This window comes from Scyliorhinus torazame, chromosome 6, assembly GCF_047496885.1.
Source record: "Scyliorhinus torazame isolate Kashiwa2021f chromosome 6, sScyTor2.1, whole genome shotgun sequence".
Classification (NCBI taxonomy): domain Eukaryota; kingdom Metazoa; phylum Chordata; class Chondrichthyes; order Carcharhiniformes; family Scyliorhinidae; genus Scyliorhinus; species Scyliorhinus torazame.
Genome location: NC_092712.1, coordinates 277,021,772 through 277,041,235, shown reverse-complemented (window position 1 = coordinate 277,041,235; position 19,464 = coordinate 277,021,772). Strand labels below are relative to the sequence as shown.

General features: G+C 51.6%; 1 protein-coding gene across 1 annotated transcript in view; it reads left to right on the top strand.

The window, feature by feature from the left end:
- LOC140425441 (dyslexia-associated protein KIAA0319-like) overlaps positions 1 to 19,464 on the top strand; it is a 179,039-nt gene that overhangs the window by 79,951 nt on the left and 79,624 nt on the right. The window contains exon 6 of the mRNA XM_072509716.1: positions 16,468 to 16,565. Coding sequence (XP_072365817.1) covers positions 16,468 to 16,565 — 98 coding nt within the window. The remainder of the gene's footprint in view (positions 1 to 16,467; positions 16,566 to 19,464) is intronic.

The window sequence follows — 19,464 nt, the reverse complement described above, 5'->3', positions numbered from 1 at the left end:
CGATGGTGTCCTCCTCAAGCTGGATAGGATTGTCATTCCGCTCGGTCTCCAGAGCTTGCTGCTGCGGCAGATTCATGAGGGACACCTGGGCGTCGAGAAGTGCAGACGCAGAGCCCGGCAAGCTGTCTACTGGCCTGGCATCAGCCAGGATATCACGAGCATGGTCCTGAACTGTACTACCTGTCAGCGGTTCCAGCCAGCGCGGAGCAAGGAGACGCTCCAACAGCATGACATAATGACCTCTCCGTGGTCCAAGATTGGCATCGACCTCTTTCATGCGAATGGTCACGACTACGTATTGATCATCGACTATTTCTCAAATTACCCTGAGGTGCTGAAGCTCCTGGACCTCACCTCTCAGACCGTCATCAAAGCCTGGAAGGTGACGTTCTCAAGGCTTGGCATCCCAATCACCATCATGAGCGACAATGGCCCGTGCTTTACCAGTCGAGAATGGTCCACGTTTGCCAGGTCATACAATTTCCAGCATGTCACCTCCAGTCCGCACTATCCGCAGTCCAGTGGAAAAGTTGAGAAAGGGGCGCACATTGTGAAAAAGCTCATCTGCAAGGCCGCGGACTCTGCTTCCGACATACACCTTGCACTGCTCGCATACAGGGCGACTCCACCGTCCACTGGCATGTCGCCAGCTCAACTCCTGATGAACAGGGACCTGCGGATGACGCTTCCAGCCGTACACCTGCCCAACCTGGATCACCTCCCGGTGCTGCAGAAGACGCAGCAGCTCCAAGACCGTCAAAAGCAGGGCTATGATGCCCATGCCACCGATTTGGCCGTGCTATCCCCAGCATACACTGTCAGAATCCAGATACCGGATGGTGGGTGGTCTGCCCTGGCTGTCGTTGTTCGACAGGCCGCGCCCCGCTCTTATGTTGTACGTGTGGTAAACCACTGTATTGCTTTGTGTTGTGTTGTGTTGTACATGCCTGGGCTTGTCCCGGCTGGTTCCACCTGTGGCTCCTCCCCTCGGGCTCATGTATAAAGGTGGCTAGTCTCTGCCTCCGACCCAGTTCGGGGCCAGAGGCCAGGAGGCTTGCTGTTTAGTGTATAAAAGCCTCAGTTACGTTCATCACGCGTCCTGTGTTTATTGATGGCATATCAATTTAATACATTAAACTTTTTTTTCTAAATATATTTTATTAAAGTTTTCAAACACAATTTTTTCCTTTACGAATCAACAAAAATGGTAACATGATAACTGCCATATAACATTGTTTAACTAACATAGTAAACTAACCAAATAACACGAAGTAATGCTCCCCCACGCCCTCTCCCCCTCTAAAAACACAACAATTTACCCCCCCTCCCCCCCTTGGGTTGCTGCTGCTGGCCATCTATCTTCCCCCTAACGTTCCGCTAGGTAGTCGAGGAACGGTTGCCACTGTCTGGTGAACCCTTGAGCCGATCCTCTCAGCGCAAACTTCATCCGCTCTAGTTTTATGAACCCCGCCATATTGTCTATCCAGGCCTCCAGTCCAGGGGTTTTCGCTTCCTTCCACATGAGTAAAATCCTACGCCGGGCTACTAGGGACGCAAAGGCCACAACATCAGCCTCTTTCGCCTCCTGCACTCCCGGCTCATCCGTTACTCCAAATATAGCTGGCTTGACCCGGACCTTCACCACCTTCGAGATCACTCCCGCCACTCCCCTCCAGTACCCCTCCAGTGCCGGACACAACCAAAACACATGTGTGTGGTTCGCCGGGCTTCCCCCGCACCTCCCACACTTGTCCTCCACTCCGAAGAACCTGCTCAACCTTGCTCCCGTTATGTGTGCTCTATGCAGCACCTTAAATTGGATCAGGCTAAGCCTGGCACACAAAGAGGAATTTACCCTGCTTAGGGCATCAGCCCCCAAACCCTCCTCAATCTCCTCCCCGAGCTCTTCTTCCCATTTTCCCTTCAGTTTGTCCACCAGCTCCTCCCCCTCTTCTCTCATCTCCCGGTATATCTCTGACACTTTGCCCTCCCGACCCCCCCCCCCGAAAGTACCCTGTCCTGGATCCCTTGTGTCGGGAGCAGCGGAAATTCCCTCACCAGTTGTCTTGTGAACGCTCTCACCTGCATATATCTAAAGAAATTTCCCAGGGGCAGCTCATACTTTTCCTCAAGCGCTCCCAGGCTCGCAAACGTCCCATCTATAAATAAGTCTCCCACTCTCCTGATTCCTGCCCGGTGCCAGCTCTGGAATCCTCCGTCCAGCCTCCCTGGGGCAAAACCTATGGTTGTTCCTGATCGGGGACCACACCGAGGCACCCAGCACACCCGTCTGTCGCCTCCATTGCCCCCAGATACTTAATATTGCCGCCACCACTGGGTTCGTGGTAAATTTTTGGGGGGAGAGCGGTAGTGGCGCCGTCACCAGCGCTTTTAAGCTCGTTCCTTTGCAGGACGCCATCTCCAGCCTTTTCCACGCCGCTCCCTCTCCCTCCATCATCCACCTACGAATCATCGCCACGTTGGCGGCCCAATAGTAATCGCCCAAATTCGGCAACGCCAGTCCCCCTCTGACTCTGCTACGTTGTAGGAATCCCCTCCTTACCCTCGGGGCCTTCCCTGCCCACACGAAGCTCGTGATGTTTCTATCTATTTTTTTGAAAAAGGGCATAGTGATCAGCATAGGGAGACATTGGAACACGAATAGGAACCTCGGGAGGACCATCATCTTAATCGCCTGCACTCTGCCCGCCAGTGACAGCGGCTGCATGTCCCACCTTTATAATCCTCTTCCATTTGTTCCACCAGTCGAGTCAGATTGAGTCTGTGTAAGGTTCCCCAACTCCTGGCTATCTGGATCCCCAGGTATCGGAAGTTTCTTTCCACTCTCCTTAGTGGTAGGCCATCTATCCCTCTACTCTGGTCCGCAGGGTGTATCACAAAAAGCTCACTCTTTCCCATGTTAAGCCTATATCCCGAGAAATCTCCAAACTCCCTCAATATCTGCATGACCTCTGTCATCCCCCCCACTGTGTCCGTCACATACAGCAGTAGGTCATCCGCGTAGAGTGACACTCTGTGTTCCTCTCCCCCTCTAATCACCCCTCTCCATTTTCTGGAGTCCCTCAGCGCTATGGCCAGTGGTTCAATTGCCAGCGCGAACAGTAATGGGGACAGCGGGCATCCCTGTCTTGTTCCCCTGTGTAGTCGAAAATACTCCGACCTTTGCTGATTTGTGACCACACTTGCCGTTGGGGCCCCATATAGGAGTTTAACCCAGCTGACAAACCCCTCCCCGAACCCAAACCTCCTCAGCACCTCCCATAGATACTCCCACTCCACCCTATCAAATGCCTTCTCTGCATCCATTGCTGCCACTATCTCTGCCTCCCCCTCTGCTGGGGGCATCATTATCACCCCTAATAGCCGTCGCACGTTGACATTTAATTGTCTCCCCTTTACGAACCCTGTCTGGTCTTCGTGCACCACCCCCGGGACACAATCCTCTATCTTTGTTGCCAGCACCTTTGCCAGCAACTTGGCGTCCACATTTAACAGTGAGATAGGCCTATAGGACCCGCACTGCAGCGGATCTTTATCTCGCTTCAAGATTAGCGATATCGTCGCCTCCGACATTGTCGGGGGTAGGGTCCCCCCTTCTCTGGCCTCGTTAAAGGTCCTTACCAGCAGCGGGGCCAACAAGTCCACATATTTTCGATAGAATTCCACCGGGAACCCATCTGGTCCCGGGGCCTTCCCTGCCTGCATGTTCCCCAGCCCTTTGGTAACCTCGTCCACCCCAATTGGCGCCCCCAGGCCTTCCACCTCCTGCTCCTCCACCCTCGGGAACCTTAATTGGTCCAAAAACTGCTGCATCCCCTCTTTTCCCTCCGGGGGTTGGGACCTATATAGTCTCTCGTAAAAGGTCTTAAACACCTCGTTTATCTTCCCTGCTCTCCGCACCATGGCTCCCATTTCATCCCTAATTCCCCCTATCTCCCTCGCCGCTGTCCTCTTTCGCAGCTGGTGGGCCAACAGGCGACTCGCCTTTTCCCCATATTCATATCTCATCCCCTGTGCCTTCCTCCACTGTGCCTCTGCCCTCCCTGTGGTCAGCAGGTCGAACTCCGTCTGGAGTCGTCGCCTCTCCCTGTATAGTCCTTCATCCGGGGCCTCCGCATATTTTTTATCAACCCTCAAAATCTCCCCCAGTAGTCTTTCCGTTTCCTTGGCCTCTGTTTTCCCCTTGTGGGCCCTGATGGAGATCAGCTCTCCTCTGACCACCGCCTTTAGTGCTTCCCATACTACTCCCTGTCGTCATTGGCCTCCAGGTACCTTTCGATACATCCCCGCACCCTTCCGCAGACTCCCTCATCCGCCAATAATCCCACATCCAGTCGCCAGAGTGGACGCTGCTCCCTCTCCTCTCCTAATTCCAGGTCCACCCAGTGTGGGGCATGATCTGAAACAGCTATAGCTGAGTACTCAGTTCCTTCCACCCTCTAAATCAGTGACCTTCCCAAAACAAAGAAATCTATCCGGGAGTATACCTTGTGGATATGGGAGAAGAAGGAGAACTCCTTGGCCTTCGGCCTAACAAATCGCCATGGATCCACTCCCCCATTTGGTCCATAAACCCCCTAAGCACCTTGGCCGCTGCCGGCCTTCTTCCGGTCCTGGATCTAGATCTATCTAATCCTGGGTCTAGCACGGTGTTGAAGTCCCCCCCCATTATCAGGTTTCCTACCTCCAGGTCCGGGATACGTCCCAGCATCCGCTTCATAAATCCCGCATCATCCCAATTCGGGGCATATACATTAACCAACACGACCTCCATTCCCTGCAGTCTGCCACTCACCATCACATATCTGCCACCGCTGTCCGCTACAATGTCCCTAGCCTCGAACGACACCTGTTTCCCCACCAGTATGGCCACCCCTCTATTCTTTGCATCCAGCCCCGAGTGGAACACCTGTCCCACCCATTCTTTCCTTAACCTAACTTGGTCCGCCACCTTCAGGTGCGTCTCTTGGAGCATGGCCACGTCTGCCTTCAGTCCTTTTAAGTGCGCGAACACTCGGACCCTCTTAATCGGCCCATTTAGGCCTCTCACGTTCCACGTGATCAGCCGAACTCGGGGGCTGCCTGCCCCCCTCCTCTGTCGACTAGCCATCACCCTCTCTGGGCCAGTCCCACATCCCGGTTCCACGCACCCACCCGATCCCCAGGTGGCGCATTCCCGCCCCGACCACCTTTTCTTTTACCAGTTCCTTTTCGATCTCTGCAGCAGCAACCCAGTTATTCCCCCCACCCCCCCCCCCCCCCGCTAGACCCCCATCTAGCATGGTTACTCCCTCCATATTGCTTCCGAAAGTCAGCTGACTTCAACTGACCCCGGCTTCTCCCGCTCTCTCCTTGACCCCCCCGTGTGGGGAACTCCCATCCACCTTGCGCCTATCTTCCCGCCATCATCTTTCTGGCGCGGGAACAAGAAAAATAAACCCTGTGTACTCTAGAGCCGTCCCGCCCCTCGTGGCGCAGCTCCCTCTGCCGCCCCACTCCTATTCCCCATCCCCCGCCTATGTCTCTTCTTCCCCCTCACCGGCGCCCACATTTCTCAGTGTCCCCCCCTCCTCAATTTACATCTCTATATACATCAGCATTGTCGTTTCCCCTCCAACAGCAGTCCCTCAGTTCTGATCCAGTTTCTCGTTTTTAATGAAGGTCCATGCTTCTTCCGCCGTTTCGAAGTAGTGATGCCTCCTGGTACGTGACCCACAGTCGCGCCGGCTGCAACATCCCGAACTTCGCCTTCTTGTGTAGCACCTCCTTGGCTCGATTAAAACTCGCCCTCCTTCTCGCCACCTCCGCACTCCAATCCTGGTACACCCGTACCACCGCATTCTCCCATCTACTACTTCGTACCTTTTTGGCCCATCTCAGAACCACCTCTCTGTCATTGAAGCGGTGAAATCGCACGATCATCGCCCTAGGTGGTTCTCCCACCTTTGGTCTCCTCGCAGGGACCCGGTGGGCCCCTTCCACTTCCAAGGGGCCCGAGGGGGCCTCAGCTCCCATTAGCGGGCGTAGCATCGTGCTCGCGTAAGCCCCGCCGTCCGCTCCTTCCACTCCCTCGGGGAGACCCAGGATCCGGAGGTTCTTTCTCCGTGATCTGTTTTCTAGGACTTCAATCCTTTCAATGCACTTTTTGTGGAGCGCCTCGTGCGTCTGCATTTTGACCGCCAGGCCCAGGATCTCGTCCTCGTTGTCCGTCACCTTCTGCTCCACCACACGGAGCTCCATCTCCTGGGTCTTTTGTGTCTCCTTAAGCCCCTCAATTGCTTGTAGCATCGGGGCCAGCACCTCCTTTTTAAGCAGCTCCACACACCGTCTTAAAAATTCGTCTTGGTCCGGTCCCCATGTCGCCTGGGCTCCCTCCGCCGCCATCTTGCTCCTTTCTTCCTTCTGCCACTGTCCTCGAGGATTCTTCGAGATCTGGCAGCTGCCGCCGATATTTTTCTTTTCCGCTGGGGGGGACTCCTTGTTGTCTCACCCCACACCGGGTTTCGTCCTGAAAAAATTTCCCTTTGGGGCTCTTAAAAGAGCCCGAAGGACCGTTCGAGCTGGAGCCGCCGAAACGTGCGGCTTAGCTGGTCATCGCCGCAACCGGAAGGCATACATTAAACTTCTAATATGAACTCATCACTCAAGCCTGATTGCCTGCAGCTGGACCCACAGGCAGCCGACGCCATGGAAACATTTGAGCACTGGCTAAGCTGCTTCGAAGCGTACCTCGGATCCTTCACCAAAGATTTCACAGACCTCCAGAAGAAGCAGATCCTCCACGCATGGGTGAGCCCAAGAGTCTTTCTTCTCATCAGGGCCGCCCCCTCGTATGCGGACGCAATAATGCTACTGAAGGGACAATTCGTGAAGTCCGTTAACGAGGTGTATGCTAGGCACCACCTCGCCACGAGCCGGCAACGCCCTGGGGAATCACTTGCAGAATTCCTGCCTGCCTTGCGTATACTCTGCCGGAACTGTGATTGCCGGGCAATATCGGCTACCCAGCACGCGGAGCTGCTGATCAGGGACACTTATGTCGCAGGCATGAAATCAAACTATATCCGCCAGCGATTACTAGTCGGGGGTACACTCGGCCTCTCAGAGACGGTGCAACTCTCCAACTCGCTGGAGGTGGCCTCCCAGAACATGGAAGCCTACACTTCCGACCGCACGGCACCCTCGCGGACCGTGTGGGCGGAGCCATCAACCGACTGGGGTGCGACGCAAGCCCGTGCCGTGCAGCGGCCCGCCAACACCAGAGGCCTGAGGTGCTACTTTTGCGGCCAGGGTAATCACCCCAGACAAGGATGCCCTGCACGGAATGCAACTTGCAACGGCTGTGGAAAGAAGGGCCACTTTGCAAAAGCCTGCCAGGCCCGATCTCCCCCTAAAACTTCAAGGCCCAGCAGCGCTACCTGCTGCCTGTCGGGGCCGCCCCCAGCTGCCGTGCCACCCGCCAATGCGACCCGTGGGCGCCGCCATCTTCAATTTCGGCCGCCACGTGCGACCCATGGGTGCCGCCATCTTTAACGCATCCTCCAACTGCCATGTGCGACCCACGGGGGTCACCATCTTGGACGCCATCGCCACTGCCACCCAACACGCATGACCCATGGGGGCCGCCACCTTGGATGCCATCGGCGATGCCTCCCGCCACACACTCTTGGGGGCCGCCATTTTGAGACCACTCCGCAGCCTCCCGGGGGCCCGGCTCACCCGACCGTACGCTGGCTGCCGCTACCTCCGATCAGCCTACCAACCGCCTTCCGAAGCTCACCTCCATCACGCTCGACCAGTCCCGGCCGCACCACCTCGCGAAGTCTACGATGACCGCCGGATCAACGGGCACGAGACGGCCTGTCTTTTTGACTCCGGGAGCACAGACAACTTCATTCACCCAGATACGGTAAGGCGCTGCTCCCTCCCAATCTTACCCGCGACCCAGAAAATCTCTCTGGCTTCCGGATCCCATGCAATAGAAATCCGGGGGTACTGTGTCGCGACCCTTACTGTACAAGGCGTAGAGTACGCCAACTTCAACTCTACGTCCTTCCCCATCTCTGCGCTCCCCTATAACTGGGGCTCGACTTCCAGTGCCACCTCCAAAGCCTTACTTTAAAGTTCGGTGGACCCCCCCCCCACCCACACCCCTCACCGTCTGTAGCCTCGCGACCCTTAAGGTCGCCCCACCCATGCTCTTTGCAAATCTCACCCCGGACTGTAAGCCCGTCGCTACCAGGAGCAGACGATACAGTGCCCGGGACAGGGCCTTCATCAGGTTGGAGGTCCAGCGACTCCTACGAGAGGGGATCATTGAGGCTAGTACCAGCCCCTGGAGAGCCCAAGTGGTGGTCGTCAAGACTGGGGAGAAGCACCGGATGGTCATCGATTACAGCCAGACCATCAACCGGTACACGCAGCTCGCTGCGTACCCCCTCCCCCGCATATCTGACATGGTCAACCAGATTGCGCAGTATCGAGTCTTCTCCACAGTTGACTTGATGTCCGCGTACCACCGGCTCCCTATCCACCTGGAGGACCGCCAATACACTGCCTTCGAGGCAGATGGCCGCCTCTACCACTTCCTCAGGGCCCCTTCGGTGTCACCAATGGGGTCTCGGTCTTCCAAAGAGAAATGGACCAAATGGTTGACCAGTACGGGCTGCGGGCCACATTCCCGTACTTAGACAATGTTACCATCTACGGCCATGATCAGCAGGACCATGACGAGAACCTCCGGCACTTCTTTCACACTGCTAAACTCCTGAACCTCACCTATAATAAAGAAAAATGCATTTTCTGTACAACCCGCCTAGCTATCCTCGGCTACTTCGTGGAACACGGAGTCCTAGGGCCCGACCCCGACTGCATGCGCCCCCTCCTGGAATTCTCCCTCCCCCACTGCCCCAAGGCCCTGAAGAGATGCCTGGGGTTCTTCTCATACTATGCCCAATGGGTCCCCAATTATGCGGACAAAGCCCGTCCACTTACCAAATCCACCATTTTTCCCCTGACGGCTAAGGCCCAACTGGTCTTCAACCGCATCAAGGCAGATATTGCCAAAGCCGCGATGCACGCTGTGGACGAGTCCATTCCGTTCCAGGTGGAGAGCGATGAGTCGGACTTTTCTCTGGCCACTATCCTCAACAAGTCAGGCTGGCCCGTGACTTTCTTCTCCCGTATCCTCCATGCCTCCGAAATTCGACACTCCTCCATCGAAAAGGAAGCCCAAGCCATTGTAGAAGCTGTGCGACATTGGAGGCATTACCTGGCCGGCAGGCGATTCACTCTCCTCACTGACCAACGGTCGGTTGCCTTCATGTTTAATAATACACAGCGGGGCAAGATCAAGAATGACAAGATTCTGAGGTGGAGGATTGAGCTCTCCACCTGCAACTACGATATCTTGTATCGACCTGGGAAGCTCGATGAGCCCCCAGATGCCCTATCCCGCGGTACATGTGCCAGCGCACAAGTAGACCAACTCCGGGCCCTCCACAATAACCTCTGTCACCCGGGGTCACCCGTTCTTTTCACTTCATCAAGGCTCGCAACCTGCCTTACTCCATCGAGGAGGTCAGGACCGTAACCAGGGACTGCCAAGTTTGCCCGGAGTGCAAGCTGCACTTCTATCGGCCAGACAGAGCACACCTGGTAAATGCCTCTCGCCCCTTTGAGCGCCTCAGCATCGATTTCAAAGGGCCTCTCCCCTCCACTGGCCGTAACGTGTATTTCCTCAACGTTGTTGACGAGTACTCAAGATTTCCCTTCACCATCCCGTGCCCTGACATGACCTCTGCCACCATCATCAAGGCCCTGCACAGTCTTTTCACCCTGTTCGGGTTCCCCGCCTACATACATAGTGATCGGGGTCCCTCCTCGATGAGCGACGAGTTGCGTCAGTTCCTGCTCAGCAAGGGCATCGGCTCCAGCAGGACGACCAGCTACAACCCCCGGGGCAACGGACAATTGGAGAGGGAGAACGCGACGGTCTGGAAGGCCGTCCTCTACGGTCTAGAAGTCTCCCGCTGGCAGGAGGTCCTCTCCGATGCGCTCCATTCCATCTGGTCGCTCCTATGTACAGCCACCAACGAGACTCCTCGCGAGCGTACGTTTGCCTTCCCCAGGAAGTCCACCTCCGGGGTGTCGCTCCCGCCCTGGCCGGCAGTCCCAGGGCCGTCCTCCTCAGGAAGCATGCGAGGAGCCATAAATCCGACCCCCTCGTCGAGGAGGTCCTGCTCCTCCATGCCAATCCACAATATGCCTACGTGGCACATCAGGACGGGCGACAGGACACAGTCTCCCTCTGGGATTTGGCACCTGCAGGTTCCCCAGCGACCATCACCACCACCCCCAACCATACTCCGTCTTCCCCCACCCCTGCCCACCTACCTCACGAACTAGCACCCGCAGGCCCACCGGCGACAATCACCACCACCTCTCCCATACACCGCCCCCCCCATTCACCGACTCAACAACTGGGTGAAGAAGAGGACAACACACTCCCGGACGCGCAGGTCTTGACACCACAGCCATGACTGAGGCGATCACAGTGGAAGGTCAAGGCCCCCGACAGACTTGACCTTTAAGACCAATTCACCTCCGCCAGACTCTTTATTTTAAACAGGGGGTGAATGTGGTAAACCACTGTATTGCATTGTGTTGTTTTGTGTTGTTACATGCCTGGGCTTGTCCTGGCAGGCTCCGCCTGTGGCCCCTCCCCTAGGGCTCATGTATAAAGGTGGCTAGTCTCTGCCTCCGACCCAGTTCGGGACCAGAGGCCAGGAGACTTGCTGTTTAGTGTATAAAAGCCTCAGTTACGTTCATCACTCGTCGTGTGTTTATTGATGGCATATCAGTACGTATGGCTGATGGCTCCATCGTGCGAAGGAATCGACGGGCTCTGTGCAAAGTTGCCTGCCCGCGACCACTTTCTCCTCCCTTTCCATATGTTGAATTGCCATCTCCTGATACCTCGCACCACGAGGCCACCAGTCAGGCTTCCATCCCGCCTGTCAAGGCGCCGTCGTCCCCTCCGCCACCTCTCCGGTGGTCGACCAGGATCAGACGCAAGCCTCAGCGACTGGACTTGTGAACATTTGTTTTGTTTGCTCTGTTCTGTTGTCCTCTGTCAGTCACGTTAGACAGCCTCATTCACATGTGAATACATTCACAAATGGCAACAAAACATTAAAAAAAAGGGGAGATGTCATGATGTGCAAACATGCAGCTAATGAACACATAGAATAGGACATGACCAATGACCATTCAGCACACTCCGGGGTGTTATCTCACTATAAAAGGGATGAGGTACTCACACCCCGCCTCTTTCCTCAGACCAACATCTACAGAGTGAGACAGGGGGCGCGATTCTCCGAAATGGAGACTAAGAGTTCGCGCCATCGTGAACGCCATCGCGTTTCACAACAGTGCGAAACGGGCACGGGGACTACCGATTCTGGCCCCCACAGGGGGCCAGCACGGCGCTGGAGCGGTTCACGCTGCTCCAGCCTCCCTTCGTGGCGCCAAATGGGCACCGCGCCAACCCACGCATGCACAGTTGGGCCGCGCCAACACGCGCATGCGCGAGGGACTTCTTCAGCGCGCCAGCCCCGACGCAACATGGCGTGGGGGTTCAAGGGCCGACTGTGCAACAAAGTAGGCCCGGGGGGGGGGGGGGAGGGAGAGGGGGGGGGGGGTGAGTGAGGCCGGCCCGCTGATCGGTGGGCCCCGACTGGGGGCCAGAACCCATCGGAGGCCCCCCCCCCCCCCCCCCCCCCCCCCCCCCCCCCCCCCCCCCCAGTACCCTTTCCATTACTTTGCCTACCACCGAAGTAAGACTAACTGGCCTGTAATTCCCAGGGTTATCCCTATTCCCTTTTTTGAACAGGGGCACGACATTCACCACTCTCCAATCCCCTGGTACCACCCCTGTTGACAGTGAGGACGAAAAGATCATTGCCAACAGCTCTGCAATTTCATCTCTTGCTTCCCATAGAATCCTTGGATATATCCCGTCAGGCCCGTGGGACCTGTCAATCCTCAAGTTTTTCAAAATGCCCAACACATCTTCCTAACAAGTATCTCCTCGAGCTTTCCAGTCTGTTTCACACTGTCCTCTTCAACAATATGGCTCCTCTCATTCGTAAATACTGAAGAAAGGTACTCGTTCAAGACCTCTCCTACCTCTTCAGACTCAATACACAATCTCCCGCTACTGTCCTTGATCGGAACTGCCCTCGCTCTAGTCATTCTCATATTCCTCACATATGTATAAAAGGCCTTGGGGTTTTCCACGATCCTACCCGCCAAAGATTTTTCATGCCCTCTCTTAGCTCTCCTAATCCCTTTCTTCAGTTCTCTCCTGGCTATCTTGTATCCCTCTAGCGCCCTGTCTGAACCTTGTTTCCTCCGCCTTACATAAGTATCCTTCTTTCTCTTAACAAGACATTCAACCTCTCTTGTCATCCATGGTTCCCTCACTCAACCATCTCTTCCCTGCCTGACAGGGACATACATATCAAGGACACGTAGTATCTGTTCCTTGAACAAGTTCCACATTTCACTTGTGTCCTTCCCTGACAGCTTCTGTTCCCAACTTATGCACTTCAGTTTCTGTCTGACAGCATCGTATTTACCCTTCCCCCAATTGTAAACCTTGCGCGCACTTATCCCTCTCCATTACTAAAGTGAAAGTCACAGAATTGTGAACACTATCTCCAAAATGCCCCCCCACTAACAAATCTATCACTTGCCCTGGTTCATTGCCAAGTACCAAATCCAATATGGCCTCCCCTCTGGTCGGACAATCTACATACTGTGTTAGAAAAGCTTCCTGGACACACTGCACAAACACCACCCCATCCAAACTATTTGATCTAAGGAGTTTCCACTCAATGTTTTGGAAGTTGAAGTCACCCATGACTACTACCCTGTGACTTCTGCACCTTTCCAAAATCTGTTTCCCAATCTGTTTCTCCACATCTCTGCTGCTATTGGGGGGCCTATGGAAAACTCCCAACAAGGTGACTGCGCCTTTCCTATTTCTGACTTCAACCCATACTGCCTCAGTAGGCAGATCCTCCTCGAACTGCCTTTCTGCAGCTGATATACTATCTCTAATTAATAATGCCACCCCCCACCTCTTTTACCACCCTCCCTAATCTTATTGAAACATCTATAACCAGGAACCTCTAACAACCATTTCTGCCCCTCTTCTATTCAAGTTTCCGTGATGGCCACCACATCGTAGGCCCAAGTACCGATCCATGCCTTAAGTTCACCCACCTTATTCCTGATTCACCCACCTCTATTCCCCTAACCATTGAATCTCCTATTACTATTGCTTTTCTATTCTCCCCCCTTCCCTTCTGAGCCCCAGAGCCAGACTCAGTGCCAGAGACCTGGCCGCTAGGGCCTTCCCCCGGCAGGTCATCCCCCACCAACAGCATCCAAAATGGTATACTTGTTTTGAAGGGGAACGGCCACGAGGGATCCCTGCACTGTCTGCCTGTTCGTTTTCTTTCCCCTGTCTGTAACCCATCTACTCTTGCCCTGTACGTTGGGTGTGGTTACCTCCCTGTAACTCTTTTCTATAACCCCCTCTGCCTCCTGGATGATCCGAAGTTCATCCAGCTCCAGTTCCCTAACACGGTCTCGGAGGAGCTGGAGTTGGATGCACTTCCCGCAGGTATAGTCAGCGGGGACACTGGTGGTATCCCTCACCACCCACATCCTACGGAAGGAGCATGCAACTGCCCTAGCCCCCTCTTACCTTACAGAATATAGCTGCCCTGTGGACCAACTGGAACTCCGCCCTCCGACTCTGCTCCAAGTCAGCTTCACTCTCTGTAAACTCCTGGCTCCCTTCTCGCTCTTTGCGGAAATGAAATGAAAGGAGCACCGTACTCCCTCCTCACCTAACTCCCTCAGTCACCAAACTCTCACGATAGCACTCAAATGCACCAAATTCAGCATTCAGTGCAAACAAAGTCTGCACTGTAGCTGGATCACTTTTATAAAGTTTTGTCCATGTCTCTCTCTCTCTCTCTCTCTCAAATAAAGACTTATCCTTTTAATTTCTTCATTATTTTAGACCCCTCTTTCCTCTGTATGTGGAGTTAGAGATCAGATAGTTAACTGGTTGTATTTATTGTCTACTTAATTATAGTAACTAAAAGAATTATGTTTAAATTTGCAAACCTGTTGACTATAGTTATTGGGCAGCCGAAGGCCTTGAGTATTTTTAAAAACATCTACTTTCACTTGTTTTGCAACTCGGGGTCAAGAACACCTAGATCCCTCTGCCCCTGAAATTCTCAAGCTGTTCTCCATTTAGCATTATTATTATGCCTCTTTATTCTTCCTGCCAAAGTGAAGAATTTCATATTTTCCCACATTGTCAGATTTTTGCCCACTTGCTGAACCAATCTGTCTGCAATCTCTTTGCGTCCTCTTAACATATTTTCCTCCTATCTTTGTGTAATTTTAGATTTTTAAAATAAATTTAGAGTCCCCAATTATTTTTTTCCAATTAAGGATCAATTTAGTGTGGCCAATCCACCTACCCTGCACATCTTTGGGTTATGGGGTGAGACCCACGCAAACACGGGGAGAATGTGCAAACTCCACACAGACAGTAACCCAGGGCTGGGATCGAACCCTGGGTTTTGTCGAATCCTGACAAATTTAGTTACCATGTCTTTGCCCCCCCTCTTCTAAGTCATCAATATGAATTGTAAAAAGTTGAGGCCCCAGCACAGACCGCTTCCTTACTTCATTCGTCACATCCTGCTAATCAGAAAAAAATCAATTATGTATAATCTGTTTTCTGCCAATCTTCTGTCCTTGCTAATATCTTACCCTCGACATCATGAGTGTTTATTTTGATGTGGTATCTTATTAAAATGCCTTGTGGAAATCTGTCCGCAGGCTCCCCTTCATCCACAGCGCATGTTCCTCATTCTAAGAACTCAATTTGTTAAACATGATTTCCCTTTCACGAAACCATGCTGACTCTTCCCAAATATCTTGAATGTCTCGAATTACAAGAAATAATCTCCTTTACGATCGATTCTAACATCTTCCAGTTCCAGTATCTGGAATCCAAGGGTTAAATTGTGAAGCACGATTGCAGCAATGAGGGTTGTATTTTCTGGAATTTAGAAGGTTATTGATGTGTTGATCCGAGTTTCGAAGATCCTGGTTAGGGTAGATAGAGAGGAACTGGTTGAGATGTTTAGGATTGAGGGACATGCCCTAAAAATTAGAACCAGGTCTCTCAGTAGTGAAATTAGGAAACATTTATACACTCAAGAGGAAATTTGCAACTGTCTTCTACAAATGACAGTGGCTGCCAGGTCAGGTACTAATTTTGAATCTGAGATTGATAGATGTTTTGTTAACAAAAGGTAGTGATGAATGTGGGGAAGAAGGCGGGTTTATAGAGTTAGCTAATGGGTCAGCCATATCTGATTGAATGCCAGTGCAGACTGGGAGCTAAGGGCAGGATTCTCTGGCCATGCCCACCTGGTGACCGGAGAATCCTGCCTGAGGTCAATGGACTTTTCCATTGTTCGCATCCTGCGGTGGGATCGAGCTCAGGGGTGCCTTGCCCTTAAGAAGTGGGGTGTGGGGGGGGGGGGGGGGGGGGGGGGGGGGTGCTAGAGGGCCCCCTAACAAGTAGGTTGGGGCACTGTGGGGGGAGGGGGGTCCGCAGTGGGGTATCTGACGGGGTTGAAAGATCGGGGCAGCATTTAAAAATGGTACCCCGATGTCCCTTCCTGCACTGACGAGCTCAGTGCATGAAGTGTGATAATTCCTTGACCACATTCCACCGGCCGCATTGCACTCTACCTTGAACACGGTGCAGCCGGGAGAGCCTTCTTAAGGGCTTCCTGACAGTCTTCACGCCTCGTTGCATTCAGCTAATTCTCACGAGGCATCAGAGTCCGAATCTCGCCCATAAAGGGCAGGACCAAACGGTGCGTGCCGAAGCCAGTTTTAAACTGGCTCCGGCGAAGGTACCCAGCATCTATTGGTCTCCCTCAATTTTCTGGCCTCCCCAGTGAAGCTGCAGCCGGGCGCCATTCAGCACTGGTCCACACAAATGTGGGTCCTCTGGGTGGTCGGGATCAGTGCAGGGTGGCCCTCTGGCCCTCGCCCTGGAACGCGGGCACCTTGGCACTGCCCAGCTGGCACCTTGGTACTGCCATCCTGGCACTGCCCAGGTGCCCAGATAGCACTGCCAAGCTGGCAGGGGCACTGTCTGTATGCCAGGGTGGCAGTGCAATAATGCCCAAGAGCCAGGGTGGCACTGCCAGGGGCCGAGGGGGGCACAAAGAATTTGGATTATGAGCATAACGCTCATTCTTTCGGACTTGGCTAGTTTGCTTATTTGCATTCACAGTACTTGGTTGTTGATGCTTTTATTTCTCTCTTCAGAAACACCTTACAGTTATCAGTGGAATTTAGTGAGCCATCCTGTGGACTTTGAGGGCGTAATGGAAGGCAAGGACTCCCCGACACTGAAACTGTCTCAGGTAAAGGGCAAAAATCAATTCAAATAAAACATGGCAAATGGGCATATTATATATGGGAGTTGCTCAGCTGAAACTGAAAGCTACATTTGTGTTTCCGATGGGACCTTGCAGGAACATTGGTCCTAGGTGAGGTCACTGCAACTTCCTGAAGTCCACAACACGATGAAGCCTCCCTTTTATGACACACGTGCCAACTATACCATGAGCCAGTTTTAAGAGTCTGGCATTCAGGCCTTTGAAAGCTCTACCCCATGAGTTCTAAAATTTCAGATCCCTCCTCTCCGGTTGCATGTGAACCTGAATCAGAGGCATGAATGTTGTCAAATCAAGCCTAATTATTTCCCATCATCTATGATTACAGCTAAGAATGTTGATGGCACGTGGGATTTGTTGGCAGATATGTTGACATTCAATTGAGTAACTGCTGAACTCTGTACACCTGTTAATTTTGGCTGGGTGAGGAGCACTGTAAGTAGATTTGAAAAAGATCCAAAATGCCATCAAAATTATGCGGAGTAATTTTCTTTCTTACTGGTTTGCTTTTTGTTCAGTTTTATTAAGAGTACCTCTGCAGAGAGGTGACTATATCCTAGACATCCCGGAAATGGTTACTGCAGTGAAGGAACGTTGCTGGTAGTGATGTGACACATATGGGGCAGGTTAAATGCTGAAAATGAGGAAACCAGAATTTAGAAGAAAGTAAAGTGATTATTAATCATATCCAATGACTTTTCATTTTAATCTTCAGCTTCAAATTCTTTCAGATTAAAGGTAGAAAAGTAGGAATTTCAACCCTAGGCAAATGGACAACTTTTTGATTGTGTAAGAAATTGTGCATAGTCTCCACCTTGCATTTGTTAAACATAATTTGATTATCAAGTCAATTGTATTTACTGAGATGCTCACTGTTTCCAAAGTGAGAGTTTAGGACAGTACGCTAGAAATGGAGGAAGATCTTTAAACCTATTAAACACCACTTAAAATGTGCAATTGGTTATTCGCCTAAGATGAACTTGTGATCTCTTCAGTTCACATTGTAAGAATTTAGGTCACTCAAGAGTTTAATTGTTTTGTTGAGGCAACTATTCATGTTAGTGTTTTTGAGTTTCGTAGCTCAGAAACACCTAACATATTAAAATAATTTTGCATCAGTAACAAAGTATGACAGCTGCAAAATCTTATCTCCATGATATGCCGTATTTTAAAAATTTATCTCAAAATAAGATATAGATATAGGCAAATTTATTCCAGGCAGATATCTTTTTGTTGATTTGTGAATATGTAACTTCTCTTCCAACCATTTAATATAAAGAAAGGCAGGCAGATGAACAGTTGTTTTCAGACTGGAGGAAGGTTTTAAATTGGAGTTAGGAGCCCTGCTTTTAAAAAAATGTATATTAATGACCTAAACTTGGGCGTAGAGCACAATTCAAAAATTTGCAGATGGCACAAAACTTGAAGTATAGTGAACTGTGAGGAGCATAGTGTTACATTTCAAAAGGACATTGACAAGTTGGTGAAATGGATGGGGAGTGACAGATGACATTTAATGCAGAGAAGTGTGAAGTGATTCAGTTTGGGAAGACAAATGAGGAGAGACAATAGAAATGAGAAGAGGCAATATAAACCAGAGGATACAATTCAAAAGGTGGTGCTGGAACAAAGGAACCTGGGCCATATGTACACAAATCATTGAAGGTGACAAGTTGAGAGTACGGTTAAAAAAAGCACGCAGGATCCTGGATTTTATGCATCAGGGAGTATGAGTACAAAAGCCAGGAAGTTATGTTAAACCTGTATAAAACTCTGGTTCACCCTGAACTGGAGTATTGAGTCCTGTTCTGCACACTACGCTTTAGGAAAGATGTGAAGGCATTAGAGAGGATGCAGAAAAGATTCACAAAGGGCAGCACGGTGGCACAGTGGTTAGCATTGCTGCCTCACGGCGCCGAGGTCCCAGGTTCGATCCCGGCTCTGGGTCACTGTCTGTGTGGAGTTTGCACATTTCTCTCCGTGTTTGCGTGAGTTTCGCCCCCACAACCCAAAGACGTGCAGGGTAATGGATTGGCCACGCTAATTTGCCCCTCAATTGGAAAAAACGAATTGGATACTCTAAATTTAAAAAAAAAAAAGATTCACAAGAATGGATCCAGGGATGAGGAACTTCGGTTATGTGAAAAGATTGGTGAAGCTGGAGAAGAGAAGGTTGAGAAGAAATTTGTAATCGTATTCAAAATCATGACGGATCTGCATTGGGTAGATAGGGAGAAACTGTTCCCATTGGTGAGAGGATTGAAACCAGAGGATTCCGATTTAACTTGGCAAAAAAGGCAATGGCAACATCAAGAGCTTCTTTACACAGTTCGGATCTGGAGTGCACTGCCTGAATATGTGGGGGAGGCAGAGGCATTCATTACTTTCAAAGAGAGTTGGATCATTATCTAAGGAGGAAAATTTGCCAGGCAATAGGGAAAAGGTGGAGAAATGGGACTGGCTGAATTATTCTTGCAGGCTGCCAGCATGAACACAATGGGTCAAATCCTCCTCCTATTCTGTAACCATTCTACGATATGACCATTCTATGATATGGATTTTACGTCAATCTTTCCCCTATTAAGGGAAAAATAATCTTATTTCTTTGAGAGTCTGAGGAAGTGATTGTAACTGCTGTCCAATGATGCCAAATTGAATACCACACTCGGTGCCTAAATTAACTTCACACAGGAGCCTCATCACAAGTGAATGAAATCAATTTTAGTAAACCATCAGCCTGGCCACCAGTTCAAAGGAGGTGGGAAACCAGTGACTAACCTTTGATCCCCCATAACAAATGTGTCTAGCAGCAATTATATGCGTGCAATTAAAGGTCTTCTTAGAGCTTTTATTCAGTACAGCGTTT